General features: G+C 40.0%; 1 protein-coding gene across 1 annotated transcript; it reads right to left on the bottom strand.

Annotated features, from left to right (window-relative positions):
* Positions 1 to 3,714: 3,714 nt before the first annotated feature.
* On the bottom strand, positions 3,715 to 8,348 carry LOC147462645 (pentatricopeptide repeat-containing protein At5g27110-like). Its single transcript, XM_086484766.1, has one exon. It carries the CDS (start codon positions 8,263 to 8,265, stop codon positions 5,395 to 5,397), a length of 2,871 nt encoding a protein of 956 aa, XP_086340892.1. The 5' UTR covers positions 8,266 to 8,348; the 3' UTR covers positions 3,715 to 5,394.
* Positions 8,349 to 15,032: the final 6,684 nt, after the last annotated feature.

The raw sequence follows: 15,032 nt of genomic DNA, 5'->3' as shown, positions 1-15,032 counted from the left end.
TTGCACAATCCCCCCAAAAAACATCACGTTTCCACAAAACGCCTCTAAACTGGCTCCCTTACCCTATATCTTTTCCATGTTTTTTAAATCAAATTAAATATATATGACATGGTGTGGTGTGTATAGTTTGTCTTTCACCATGGTAGCTCCATTTCTCTTATGAAAACTTGAGAAATGATGTCAATTTCATATCAAAGATTGTCTGATTGCCTCACCTTCCTACGCTTTTGAGAAATTGCCATTTGCAAAGGCAACTTCAAACTGTCGAATTAGAGCGGTGGCTATAATAATGTTTTATCTTTTGCCATTAGGACATGCGTGATGTCTGGTTTAGCACAAAAATGGTACTCACTTTCACTAGAGTGATGTACAAAAACCAATGTTACGCATTCCATCATACATTGATGGCTAGCATGGTTTCAAAGGTTACTTCAAATCAGTAGATTATGTGTTTCTAGTGGAATGGAATGTTGGACATGCATAAATTGATTGGTTGCACATGAAACTTAGTCGAGATATTGGTTCTTTTGGTGATGGATACCAAATTTGTTGTAGATGAGTGCTACTTTTATATTTTCTAGTTTGAGGAGAATTACCTTTTGACTTGGTTTAGTTTCCATTTTTTTCCCAAATAGACCATCTAGTATGTTGATTGGGCAATGGCCAATTTCGAAGCAATTTAACCCGTGCTAAAAGTCTATTGTTTGGATGGCTAACTCTGAAGACTTACAAGCACGGCTTGTATCACAAGAAGATTTAGAAATTTTCTCACGTAGGAAAACAGTCTTTTTCAGTGTTTTTCATACAATGCATAACATCATGAGCTTCTACTCAAGAGGCAACACATACCTAGCTCGGTACGATTGGGGGCAGGGGACCACCGGGCCGGCGGTCCCCTACCCCCAATCGTACCTAGCTAGGTATACGGTGCCTCCCTCACAAAAGCTCATGATGTTGAGGTAAGTCACAATGTGGGAATTATTGTGAGAATTTATCCAAAACTTCTTGTGTATTCTATGTTTTTGCTTGGACTTTTGCATGGCTCCTAACCATTGTAAATTGACTCAACTAATCACAGGGTTTCTCTCATGCAGTTGTGATTTAGGTAGTGGATTTTCGCTACAACCAACAATACAATCTTATGGCTGAAGTGAGGCTTCAACTATGTAAAGGCAAGTTAAGCTTTGTAGACAATATATCACAAGAAGTTTTGGACAAATTCTCACAACATTTCCCACATTGCGACATACCTCAACATCATGAGCTTCTGTGAGGGAGGTGCCGCATACCTAGCTAGGTACCATTGGGGGCAGGAGATTGCCGGCCCGATGGGGGGGCGGTGGTCCCTTGCCCCCAATCGTACCTAGCTAGGTATGCGGTGCCTCTCGAGCAGAAGCTCATGATGTTATGCATTGTATGAAAAACACTAAGAAAGACTCCGTTTTCCTACATGAGAGAATTTCTAAATCTTCGGCAAGGGCCATCTTCACTTCTTGAGTAACTCGGGTAAGGTATGAGGCGAGAAAGTATTGATCGTAAGCAAAGCTTGATAAGTAAAACCTGAGTTAAATGGAATAATTAGTCAACTACAAGGGTATTGATTCTTTTATTGTATACAAGATGACATTGCAATATTATCGAAGCCAATAGGTTAAAGCTTGTAGTATATATACAGTAGCAACATCATGTCCTATGTGTTCGCAAAAGAAAAGGGTGTAGGATACAAGGGCCAATAATGGGATGGCTCCCCTTATTGAGATGAACGCACCCACAACAAGGTGAAAATTCATTATGGCCTACATAAGGCCTACAGACAGGTACACAAATGTCAACACCCTCTCACAAGGTCCTAAACAAATTAATTTGAAATTGTCATTAGCTTTACCTGTGGCATTAATTGACAAGCTTTTTCCAATGGCCCAGATTTGCACCCAAAAATCCACTCTTCACTAAGGACTCCTTATGTAGTCCAAAAATACATTGCTAAAGTTCCAAACAGGTACATATGTTTATGTATGCAATGATGTTATTTTTCTTTGAATTTTAATTGGTGAATGAAGTTATTTTGTATTTTCTCTACGAATTGACTCCTTGAATTTACATCTCTTTGTCAAATTGAATTGCAGTGACACAAACATTGACTAACGTCAATGCCAACATCAACTTATGAAGAAGAATTTTAGGTTCGTTAATTCGTTCTTGACTTACCATGCCTATATTTTAGAAACCGGACTACAGGGCAGGACATGGAAGCTGTTTCTTATAAATTTTAGAGAGACTGTGCCATCTCTCCACCATCCTTCTATATGACACTCAGTTAGTTTGTGTGTTTTCTCCTTTTTTTGCTTTCTACAAGAAACCTTAGTGTTGTGTTGGGTTAACGAGACTTTCATTGTTTTCAGTGCATGATGGAGACTTACTTTAAATGTTTATTTCACTTTCATTTCATATCGTGACATGTCCTTACCTTTTTTGCATTCTATTGTTTTTGGAATGTTAAAGTGAAACTTCACTTGCATAATTTTAGTAAATTCTATGGACACACACACATATATATTAATGAGTTTTTTTAATTGCACATTTCATTTCAGAGCCTCACATGGCTTGACTTTTCTTACATTCTATAACTTAATTCTAGTCAATATTCAAGAAAGTCTCTTTTATTAAGCGGTCGTCGATTGAGTTTCCTTCCCACAAAAGAAGCGAACCGAAAATACTAGCATAAATTTAAAATTTGCACGATTTTTGAACTATTTTCTCACATATTTCACCAGTTTTTCTTCCCTTTACCATGGTTTGCAACCAGATAGTCTGCATTTTCAACCGGCTCAAGGTTAAGCTGAGGCAATCCTTTCTTGAACACTGATTCGACTTAAAACTCAACCTAATGATTTTATCACGTTCTAATTATTTTAGAAAGCCACCGTGATTCTCACTTGTTTTTATAGCTTTGAATTTTCACAATATGTGAAGTTTAACTGGTGTTTTGCTTTTCTTCGTAGTTTCTCAAGGGCAAGATTTTGGATTGTACATTCTCCAAATGAACAGATTACTCATAAGACTTGTTCTTAATGAAAGAATAGATTTTGATTCTATTAAAACAATTATGGTTGTTTTAGTATCAGAGATGCAGTGTTCGGGAAAAATCACTTTCACAAACATACAAAAATCCCTCCAAGACAAATCTGAACCGGAAATTTTACAATACTAGCCAGTATTTTTGCAAAATTACACCATTTTCTATGTATTTTAAGCGGAATTTTCTCCTTCTTGCCCTCCCCTCAACCGGCTACTTTGATTTTGCAACCGACTCAAGGCTAAGCTAAGGCACACTTTTCCCGAAGAGTGCACAGATGTGTCTCATTCAACCTTTCACATCACATAAATATAGTTCTTGTTCAAAAAAACTCCAAGAAAGTTACCAACAATATCCTATCATATCTTGAAAACATAAATTGCTATGGCAAGGCAACCAAGCAAGCCTAGTTCCCTATCATCATGCATGCCAACGCAAAAGTTACTCGAGAAGACATTTGCTACCCCATTTCAACAATCTAGTTGTATTGCACGCTCAAAGGCAAAACTGCCAAGCTTCACATTCTTTCAAATTTTATAAGCGCCTTGAAGAGAAAACCAAGCAAGAGGGTGATCACATGATGGCACCATTGCAACAATTTCCTAGCTTTGTCAAACAGCCATGCATTTCAAGACAAATGAACCACACAAAAATACTTTTCTTTGCTCAGTATAATGCCATATTTTTTTGGCTTATGTAATTGAAATGCATTTGGGCTTTATTCACTACAATTGAGTGACTATATGCAGTGAACACATCTATGAAAGTTATAGCGTAGAGGGTGATGCCCTTCTCTTGCATCCATTCCAAAGCTTCCTTGGGTGCTTGCTAGGCATATACCACTTTTTAAGTACTTTTTAAGTGCAACTGTCCAAGAGACCACATCTTGAGAGTGATTTTTGTCGCTCATTCACTGAAATCTACCCATAGCATCTTGGCATTGCCCCTATCTTGCAATCAAGAGACTCGATCCCAAACATGATGCTTGTTAAGACTTGTTGTGCCTTTAAAAGGGCACTATGCTTGGCATATTGTGCTTTCCCAAACCTGATGCTTGTTAAGAGCCGAGTCGCACCGAAGGTGAGCAGGGGCAGTGGGGATAAAGCTGCACCCACAAGGGAAGGAGCTGGAAATGACAGTTGACGAGAGGAATGCGCTGAAAAGTGAATTAGCTTTGACGTTTCATTGGCGAGAGGCTTCCGCCACATGCGCTGCTTGCTTTGCTTCCTGAATTATAGCCTAATACCTTCATATTTGTGTGGATTAGTGGGATGATTGCAGGGCTATGAGATTCCAGCGAGTTTACTATCAATAGCATTCATCGCTGCTCGTTCCCCCTGCTGTCCCCAGGTGCGACCTAGCTCTAAGACTTGTTGTGCTTTCAAAAAGGCACTATGCTTGGCATATTGTGCCCAGGGATCCCTTGGATAAACTAACAAGGGTGCAATTTCAAAAAAATTGACGGGCTATCCATCCCCACGGCGGTGTCTAAGGTCTCTAACTGAGATTGAAATTAGTGACAAAAGTTTCACATTGCGAGAGTAGGCCAGGCATCTTTGCCGAGCTCCCCGGCTCGCTAAAGTAAAAAAAAAACACTATACCTACTTGGCATACATGTTGACCAAAGCATTGAGAAGCACCACTTATTTGCCACGGCCATTTGATCTCATGAATGAATTTATTTGCCAACATGGACATCTTGCCTTCAAAATGCAAGCATTGGGGGCGCAATTGGCAGACCAAAGGTTGCACTCCAAGAGACGGCATCCCAGACAGAAAACCAAGGAAGAATTTTGCGTCCGTTCAAAACTTGGCCAGCCCTTGCTGACCATATCCCCTTTAGAGCTTCTTGACCCTGCAAATCTTGCATTCCAGGAGATGGAATCCCAAACAGAAAGCTCCGCAAAAGCATTAAGAGCTGATCCGCACGGGGGGCTTGCTAATCCGACTCGGATGCATCATCAACGCTGCCTAGCTTACCCAACTCACTGCCAAGCATGATGTATTTTTCCCACGTCCCTGATTAGCAATCTTCTCATGAATTTTACACCATTTTTAGCATCTTGCATGATGCCGCGCAAATTTCTGACCCCAGATATATTTACAGGATATTGCAGTGAACCACGTTTATGAAATCTTGCAAGTGTGCATCACCTCTGTATATCTTTGATTGACTACTTGCCGGATTGGGCTCATCGCTCATGCAAGGTTTACACATCTCAAAGAGGCTTTGAGTTTACCATTGGATTTGTCAAGTTGATTTGCCTTTGGTTCAAATCTTCAAAATATCCTCCTGGCAAAACACTGTACAACTTTTGTTACGCCACTGCTTCCACAACCCCTCTTGTTTTATGTGAGTCGGCATAAATATCAGACATAAGCATGTAGCCAGCTGCCACATTTATATCCAAGCGACAAAGTTCATTGAAGCAATTTCTTCCTAGCTGAAAATTCCCATACAGTTTACAAGCTGCCAAAAAGACCAACCATACAGTAACATCGGGCAAATCTGGCATAGTTTGCAAGACCTCCACTGCTTCTTCCATGCGCCCAGCACGGCCAAAAAGATCAATCATGCACGTGTACTGCAGTAGCATTTGCTGGTTAATGCCCATACCTCTAAAGCATTCACCAGCTTCCTCTACTAGGCCAGCATGACTAAAAGCCGTGAGAACATTGGTGTAGGTTTCATTAAGTGGGTTCGCACACTCCCTCTGAAGTTCTGCAAATGTTTGTTCAGCTGATTCTCTGCTACCATGACTTGCATATCCTGATATTAATGCATTCAAGCATATGGAGTCTCGATGTGGTAAAGAACTAAAAACTTTCAGTGCCTCTTGCAAGCTTCCACATTTTCCATAGAAATTTATAATTGCACTGCATATGTCTAAATCTAGCTCAAGCTCATCTCTTATGATCCAGTCATGAATCAGCCGTCCCTGGTCTACTGCCCCAGTGTCAACACAAGCTTTCATGGCAACCAAGAATGTGGATCTATCTGGTCTGAGGCCCACAGAAATCATTTTGCTAATGAGATCAAGCGCAAAAGAGCCTAGTCCATGCTGCACATATCCTGCAATCATAGAACACCAGGTAACAACAGTCCGATTTGACATAATATCAAATACTTTGCGCGCCGCCTCAAGGTTTGAACTTTTTGCGTAAGAGTCAACAAGTGCAGTCCCCAGAAAAAGATCCGACTCCAGATCACCCCGCACGATAAGATCATGTATAATCATTATGTGCTTCCACAATCCAGCGAGAAGCATACCACACACCTGTAGGATGCACAGGTATGTTAGCTTGTCAGCACCAATTTGAGCCCCCTGCATTGTTTCAAACAGTTCAAGTGCTTGAATGCCATTTCCAAGTTGGGCGTGTCTGCTTATCATGGTATTCCAGCAGACAACATTTTTACAAGGCAGCTTCTCAAAGACTTCATGGGCATCCTCTAGCGTCCCACATTCAGCATATGTATCAACAATCACACTTCCTACAAAAGCATCTGCTTCAAATCCAAAAGCAACAACTTGCTCATGTATCAATCTAGCTAGTCCTAGGGCCTTGGCACTTCCGCATGATTTCATCATTGCAGCATAGGTGAAATCATCTGGAGCAAGGCCTTCCACTTTCATTTCCTGAAAGAGTTTCCTGGCAAAAAGCTCTTGATTATTGTTGACATAACCAGCTATCATGGAGTTCCAAGTCACTAAGTTTTTATCTGGTAAGCCCTCGAACACCTTTTGAGCCATTTCTGCACATTGGCACTTCATGTAAAAGTCGATAAGAGCATTACCAATAACCAATGCTCCTTCCAAATCATGGAAGAATACTCTTGCATGTATTGACTTACCCTGCCATAAATTTTGTAGCTTGCTACACGCTTTCAGAACAGTTACAAGTATAGAAACATCAGAATGCATGTTCTCCAAAATCATTCTTTCATGAAGATCTAGTGCATGGGCGGCCATCCCAAGCTGGACACAACCTCCCAGAATTGAACTCCATGCAGACAAACTTCGTTCTGCCATCGTTTTGAAAATCTTATATCCATCCTCTAAGGCTCCACATTTGAAGTACATGCCAACAAGCATGTCTTGAATTGATAACTTCAAATCAAGGCCAGAGAGAATCAAGGTTTTGTGCATGAGACACGCATTCTTGATAGATCCTGTATCCCTGCATGCTCGTAGAATGGATGCAAGGAAGACATTGTCAGGCTCTGTCCCACTTGCTTGCATTTTTTCAAAGAGATTTAGAGTGTGGGGCCAGCAACCATGTTGGCTGTAACCTCCTAACAGCGCATTCCATGTGATAACATCCGGATGCTTTAATAAATCAAACACCCTTTGTGCATCCTCAAGACAAGCACACTTGGCATACATGTCAATGAGGCTGCTGCCCAACAAAGAATCAGATTCAAGGGTGCTTTCAATAATTTCTTCGTGCACTAGCATGCCTTGCCTAACCGCGCCAAGGTTACTGCATGCTCGAAGAATGCACAAATATACAGCTCTATCTGGTTTCAATGCTTCGTCCTCCATTTTGATATAGAGTTCAATTGCAGTCAGACTTTGATCATTCTGGGAAAATGCTGCTATCATTGTGCTCCAACAAACCAAATCCTTACTTTCAGAGCTCTCAAATACTTGATATGCTTCATCTACACTCCCACATTTTGCATACATCTCAATCAAACTGCTTGCAACAGCAATTTCAACTTCAAGTCCTTGGGTGACGATCTGCTCGTGAACCAACTGCCCTTGCATGAGTGCTTCTGAATGGCCGCAGACTTTCAAAATGCACAAGAATGTACACCTTCCTGGGCTCACTTGCTGATCTTGCATAGTAAAAAAAAGTTCAATGGCTCTGTTGTAGAGCCCATGCGTAAAGTGCCCAGAGATTACGGCATGCCAGGCATAAATATTAGGCTGATGCACCACACAGAACACCAAATTCGCTTCGAGCATGGAATCGGCAGAGTAAAACAGCCGGAGAAGATAGCTTTGTAGGAGGGACTCAGATTGAACACCATTGCTCAGCAGGACGGAGTGAACTAATCTACCACAGCTTATGTCACTTCTCTTTATACATTCCTGCACAAAGACAGAGGCTTTCTCCTCTGACAATCGTCTTCCTTCTTGATAGATACGCTCCACATCCTGAAACCTTCGAAGGCTCTGTTTCATCCATCACGACATTGTTGCTACTCTTTTACTTCTGTCCGAATCTCTGCTCCTCCCGGTTTGTAGTGCAATAAAGTTTTCCAAATTTTGAGTCCTACTCCAGCTCGTTACCCATTATAATTTCATTCAAATTTAATTTTCAAGGCCATTGTTGGCCTAAGCTTTGAAACATTGTCAAGCCAACATTGCTAAAGAGCAAAGCCTCACGGATAACCATTAAAACATGTCCTATGGAGGGGTTGCAGAAGAGGATCTCCAATGGCCTAATTGACCTACTAGCGTTGGTGCCAAAGCTTCCCTGATGCAGCTCAAGCAGCTCGCATTGGAGAAGAACTCAATCAAAACAAAAGAGGCATAAAAGTGAGTGTAAACTTTATAGAAATTGTCTCAACGACCAACTACCATAAAGTAGTCAAGATTGGCATAGACAACTCAATCATCTCGGCCAAAACACATACATGAGAGCATGAACACTCTCAACGAAACAATTGTGAGTGCAATTTAAAACAAAAATGCATAACCACAAGAAGGTGCCAAAACTGCATCCAAAGAACATCAAAGACATACCTAACTGCATTCCAAACACAAATCTAGTTGTAGCTTTGCATCACAATATAATAAAACACATAAAAAGCTAGGCAATAGCCGCATAAGCAGAATAAATAGGACATCAAAAGCTACGTCAACCGGTATACAATGTCCTAAGCTCCTACATCTGACCCCTGTCTATAGGTACCCTCCACACCAGAGGGGAACTATTTGAAAATAATAAAGTCACAAGGCCACACATGTTCACACACACAAGAGCGGGGTTAAGATGGTATATATAATTGAATCCGCTCTTGTTGATGGCATTAAAGCCTCTGTAGTGGTTGAATATATATCTATAGGTTACACAACAATAGAATCCTGCAGAATCATCATGAGCAAAACTATCAAAGCACTCAGCTTGTTACTTGCCGAGGGATAAGGTGTTGTCATCCTTAGCCAACCTTGTACGAGTTTCTTCCCACTAATCTAGAATCAACCACAAAAAACTACTTTAGACAATTGGAGCCACACCTAGGATGCCACATTGTGGTCATCCTCTAGTTCAAGCATGGTGTGTTGACACCTACATCAATGCACGCCACAAATTTGTTTTTGCAAGGCCTTACCCTTGTGGTTCCCTCTGTGGATGGCGAGAACAGGCTTTAGTCAGCCACTTATTCATAGTCGTACTATATAGTCGAATTTGGTATTTACCACGTGTAATTACTACGGTAACTATAACAATACAGCTAGTCACTCAGGGGATGGGAATGGAGTGAGCTTTTGGAGGGAACTTTAGAGGGAGCTTTTTCCAGATTGCTCAATTGAGCAATTCAAAAAAAAAGCTCGCTTCATTCCAAAATCAATTTTTGGGCGAGCTTTTCGGAGCAAGATTTTTTTCTCAATCACTCTCTCTTTCTCTCTCCCTCTCTCTCTCTCTCTCTCTCTCTCTCTCTCTCTATAGATATATATATATTTATATATGTATGAATGTGTGTGTGTGTGTATGTACACACACAAATATATATATATATATATATATATATATATGTATGTATGAATGTGTGTGTGTGTGTTTCTCTTTCTCTCCCCCTTCTCTCTCTCTCTCTCTCTCTCTCTCTCTCTCTCTCTCTCTCTCTCTCTCTCTCGTGCGCCCAATTGCACGTTGTCGAGAAATTAGCGGTCTTGCCGGGGAAGCACCAGGCTTATGGCTGTGAGAGTTTGTGAGAGAACTCAACAAAAACTATATGAAGGAATTAAACCATAGATGCCATGAAGACTAGGGTTTGGAAAGAAGTGCAATCAAAGAAGAACCACTCTTTCTCTCTTGCACTCACACACACAAAGAAAGAACACAAAAGAGAATGTCAAAACAACACAAAGATGAAAACATCAAGGCTATGGTCATATCGTATCATGGGTAGTATGAAAGGGTTAATAGATGAGTTAATGGCATTCAATCTTGGCTGACCAAATAGGCTACGAATTGTTCTTTGGAATTGTAGCTTTGTGCTTACCGTAGTATATATATTTTGTCTAGTGATTGGGATTAATTGTGTGTACAAATCCTCTTGGTTCATAGCAAGATAACTACGCTTACATCAAAAGAAAAATTATAGTCTATGAGAGGTAGTATGATGGGATCCGGTGATAGAAGTATTTCATTGAGCCTTTCTGGGCCAAAGAGAAACACTATACGTTGTTGAAAGTGTATTTTACGGCTAATCCATACGTTAATTCTAATAGATTGTACAGAGTGAAAGCGATAGAAATTATCATCATGTGGGTTATTCATCTAGGATAGTATGTGAGAAATGTAGATATGAGAGAAGTGAAGAGATGAGAAGTTTCCCTCCCAATCCCTATTCTTGCCCGTAGGCAATAAGGATACTGCGGGGAGAGATGTACCTGTAGCAAAGAGAACCTAAAATTTGTAGAGAGGATGAATTACTAAGAGTGAGAGAGATAGATTTGGTTAAGGAGATAATATTAGATATATATATATATATATATATATATATATATATATATATATATATATATATATATATATATATATATATATATATATATATATATATATATATATATATATATATGTTGGATTAGAGATGAAAAAGAAAACAACAAGAAATCAAGAAAACATCAATGTAGAACACATCTTGCTTGACAAACCCTTTGGCACCATTATTGATGGAGAGAGAAGAAGAGGGGAGAACTCCACTTTGATTGATACGCCAAGTGCAAGACCTTCTTTGATTAGAGTTGATCTTCCAAGGATAGCGTACAAGAATGGCTAGTCTTCCTCTAGGAGAAAGTGTAGGCTTGGGCTTATGTTAATGGCTAAGTACAATTAGGCATTCTCACTCCCTCAAGAATTCCTCCATCAATGGCTTGAATGCTTGAGTTCCTTTTCAAGGAAGAAGAGGTCCCCTTTTATAGGTGAAGGGAACCCCCAAGGGTTTACACAAGAAGAGAGGAGCCAGTGTGAATAGGAATTGGAAAAGTTGGAAATGAGCTGTCCCTGCATGATGTGGGCAGACTGGAGTCCAGTATTTTGATCATATCTCCTCAACCGTGGCTCCAAATAAAAAAGTAAAAATATGGGCAGAAACTTCATCTCATTAGCTACGATTTTCATTTTAAAATTATTTTCCAATTCGGATTGGAACCTTGTGTAAAAAATTCATCAAAATAGGGTCCATTTCTGGCAGCAAAAGTCTTCATGTGGTCCCCTTAGCCTAGACTTTCATTTAATTCCAAAGGACTCCTCATGCCATATGAAAGCATGACATTGCTCCTTGACAAAGTTTTGTAATCATGCTTGCAATAATGCATTAAAATAAGTGTATCTTTGAAATCATGCCACCTAGTGTCCCACTAGGATTTGATTCCCTCCTAGTAGCTATTTAAAAAGAAATATAAGAAAAATACATAGAATATATATATATTGGAGTTTACCCTACATATAGGATCTAGCTAGGGTGTGAGATGATAATGAGATAGTAGAAATAAAGAATCAATGCTTTTTGCCCAAGTTAAAGAGGCGGAGCTATTGACGCTTTTTCCATAGTATTTTCTGATGGTAAAGTAAGAATAGGTTACCCTTGAGATAAATAATAGGATGAGATAGAAAGCTTATTATTATACTTAAATATGCATATGTACATTATAGGAAAGATAATTATGTATCTAAAAAATTACAAGATAACTCTTGTAGGATGTGTTCCCACTATGTACGTGTCACAACACGACAACGTGTGTGTGTGTGTGTGTGTGTGTGTGTGTGTGTGTGTGTGTGTGTGTGTGTGTGTGTGTGTGTGAGAGAGAGAGAGAGAGAGAGAGAGAGAGAGAGAGAGAGAAACACGCACACACACACATGTGCAATAGGGCGCACATGAGAGAGAGAGGAATATGTGTATGTGTGTGTACACACACACACACACACACACATATATATAATATAGAGAGAGAGAGATTAAGAAAAAATTCTCACTCCTAAAAGCTCGCTCCAAAAACTAATATTGGAGCAAAGCGAGTTTTTTTTTTTATTGCTTGGTTGAGCAAAAATCTGGAAAAAGCTCCCTTGAAACCTGAACTCAATCAGTCAAAGTCTAGTCCAAGTATCGATAAATAGGACCCGCTACTTCATTTTGAGGGTCTGTCATTGTGTAGGCTACAATGAGTCTTTGTAATCATTAAGATGTTGGTCTTATTGTCTATTGTAACTTGCAACGCTTGGTGCCAATTGTACTTTCGTCAGTATCTAAATACACCAGCTTCAGTTCTTGTATGGTTTCTAGCTTTCTACTTTCATTTCAGTCTCTATCTTATTTTTGTATGATTCTCCATCTGATTTGACATCGAACTCTAAATCTTCAACCTCGAATAGTTGTCAGAACTGACCAAGTCATTCCATTTTGGTGATCATGGTGGTGAGCTTAACATCTTGACCGGAACCTATCTCCTAGTTGGAATTTGGAGTACCTAAACATTGGCAATGTTGCCTAGACATGCAGCATGAGGCAAGAGACCTACCACAGTCTTTGCTAAGGAACAAGATCATATCAGAACGATTGCCAAAGAATCGGAGCAGGGCTCTGATGGGAGACCTGACTTTGAGAATGAGGAGATGGATGTCAACCTTGATCGGAGAGATATTGATGGTCTTGGGGGCTCTCAACACTCTGCTCAATCAAGGAGGAGGCATCCAGAGAGGGCTGGAAGACGCTCTTATTCGTAGGGGTCTTACAAGGCATACAAGAAGGGCAAAGCAAAGGTTTAGATAGATGGTAGTAGACGGTGCAAGAAAACGACACAAAGAAAGTCAAATAAGAAGAATGATGAAGACAGGGTGACCAAAATAGATGATCCATATAATGACAGATGGGATGTTGATACAGATCACCATAATAAACACACTCATAGAGAGAGAAGAAGCATGATCATAAAGAAAAGTCCAAACACATAAGAGTGGGAATCAAATCATCACAGGACCAGACACATGGAACGCTCTAATGATTTGAAAATTTTATTTCTGATATTAAAGTGTGGGAAGAAGGATGACCCAAAATCCATATACAAGAATGTGAGCAGTATGTAGAGCTAAAGGAAATTGAAGAGAATGAATGGGGAGAGTATTTCCCATAGACACTAAAGGATATAGTAAGGAAGTGGTACTACCACTATCTAGCTGTAAACTTTGGACATACAACAAATTGATAAAGGTATTTCGTATGGAATACACTGACCATAGGGGAGACGATTATATACTCTATGAACTAGATAAGATCAAGCAAGGCAAGTTGTCGGTTAGGGGTTATGTGGAGAAGATTAAAGAACTTGCCATACAGCTCAATGAGCCGCCATTAGAAAAAAGAATGCGTGCTTGGTCTTCAGTGGCTTTAAAAGAAAGAAGCTTAGGGAACAAGAGGTATCATCAACAATGAAGAAGTTCAATGATTTGGTACAAAGGTCTCTAAATTTAGATGTTCAATAGGCCAAGAAGGAGAGAGGCCATAAAGGAAGAAGGGACTCAAGTGACAATGAGGCATCGATAGAGGAGTCAAGTTCCAACTATAGTTCAAGTTTTTGTGAGAGTGAGTTAGAAGATCCAGCGAAGACAAAAAAGAAGGGCTCTTGGACGAGGAAAATCGAAGCAAATCTTAAAAATTTCAAAGATCAGACCAGCGGTAGGCAAGGTCAAGACCTAGAGTATGAAATGCAAGTCGAAGGAACATAGCTTAGAAAAGTGTTGCCAGTGCACATCCTACAAAGCATTCGGTCATTTATGGAATAACTGCAAGATTTGAATGCATCACTTTAAGAAAGGCAAGGATGTCTCATTGAACCCAAAAGCAACAAACCAGGATGGAATGTTAGGTGCTAGAGACAATGATGCTAATATCAGTAATGGGTCGGGGAGAGACAGGTATTAGAATACTTCTGGTAGGGGCAAGGTAGAGCTGATTTTCTAAGAAGAAATTTCAAATGCTACACTTGCAAAAAATATGGACACTTTGTAGCCCAATGTCCTCACATTGTGAAAGTTGAGGTGTCTGAAGAAAAAGCAACCGACCCAGTTTTGGAGCGAGTGATCACCAGGAGTGCTGGAGTCATGATTGAAGAGTTACCAGATGATCCGATCAAATAATAGAAACAAACTAAAGAGGCTAAGAGAGTAGAGAAGCAGAGGGTCGTCTGGAAGGCTAAGGGAAAGGCCAAGGAGGTGGATGAGTGGTAGGCATAGAGTGATATGGCCAAGATCATAGAGAATCTACCTAAGAAGATGCTAGAGTAGGGCGAGCGCTCAAAGTAGCTCAAGGTGCTAAGAAAGGAGCCTCCAAAACATAAATCTGGTAGACTAGAAAGGAAAGTTGAAGAACCACTAAAAGTCTTAGAGTGCCTAAAAGAAGGGGTCTGGCAAGTTAGGGCAGACTTGACTAAGGTTGATAGAACCGATTTGGGGATGGCTCATGTTGAATAGAAATATTCCTATCCCTTACCAAAGGATCAATCAATCAGGAGATGCAAAAGGCCAGTAGAGGCAGGGCACTATGAAGGCAGTCGTTTAAACAGTAGCTCTGGGAACAAATTACATTATGAAATCTATGTTAAGAAATGTGAATGAATTCAGAAGCTAACCATAGAATTGGATGATATCAAATAGACCTTACCATAGGCTACCAAGTTTATCAAAAATCAAAGAAAATAGGCATTAGAAGTTATAGATGTGAATT

The sequence above is a fragment of the Adiantum capillus-veneris genome, chromosome 2, assembly GCF_014529385.1.
Source record: "Adiantum capillus-veneris isolate H3 chromosome 2, ASM1452938v2, whole genome shotgun sequence".
Classification (NCBI taxonomy): domain Eukaryota; kingdom Viridiplantae; phylum Streptophyta; class Polypodiopsida; order Polypodiales; family Pteridaceae; genus Adiantum; species Adiantum capillus-veneris.
This window is presented reverse-complemented; position numbering and strand designations above follow the sequence as displayed.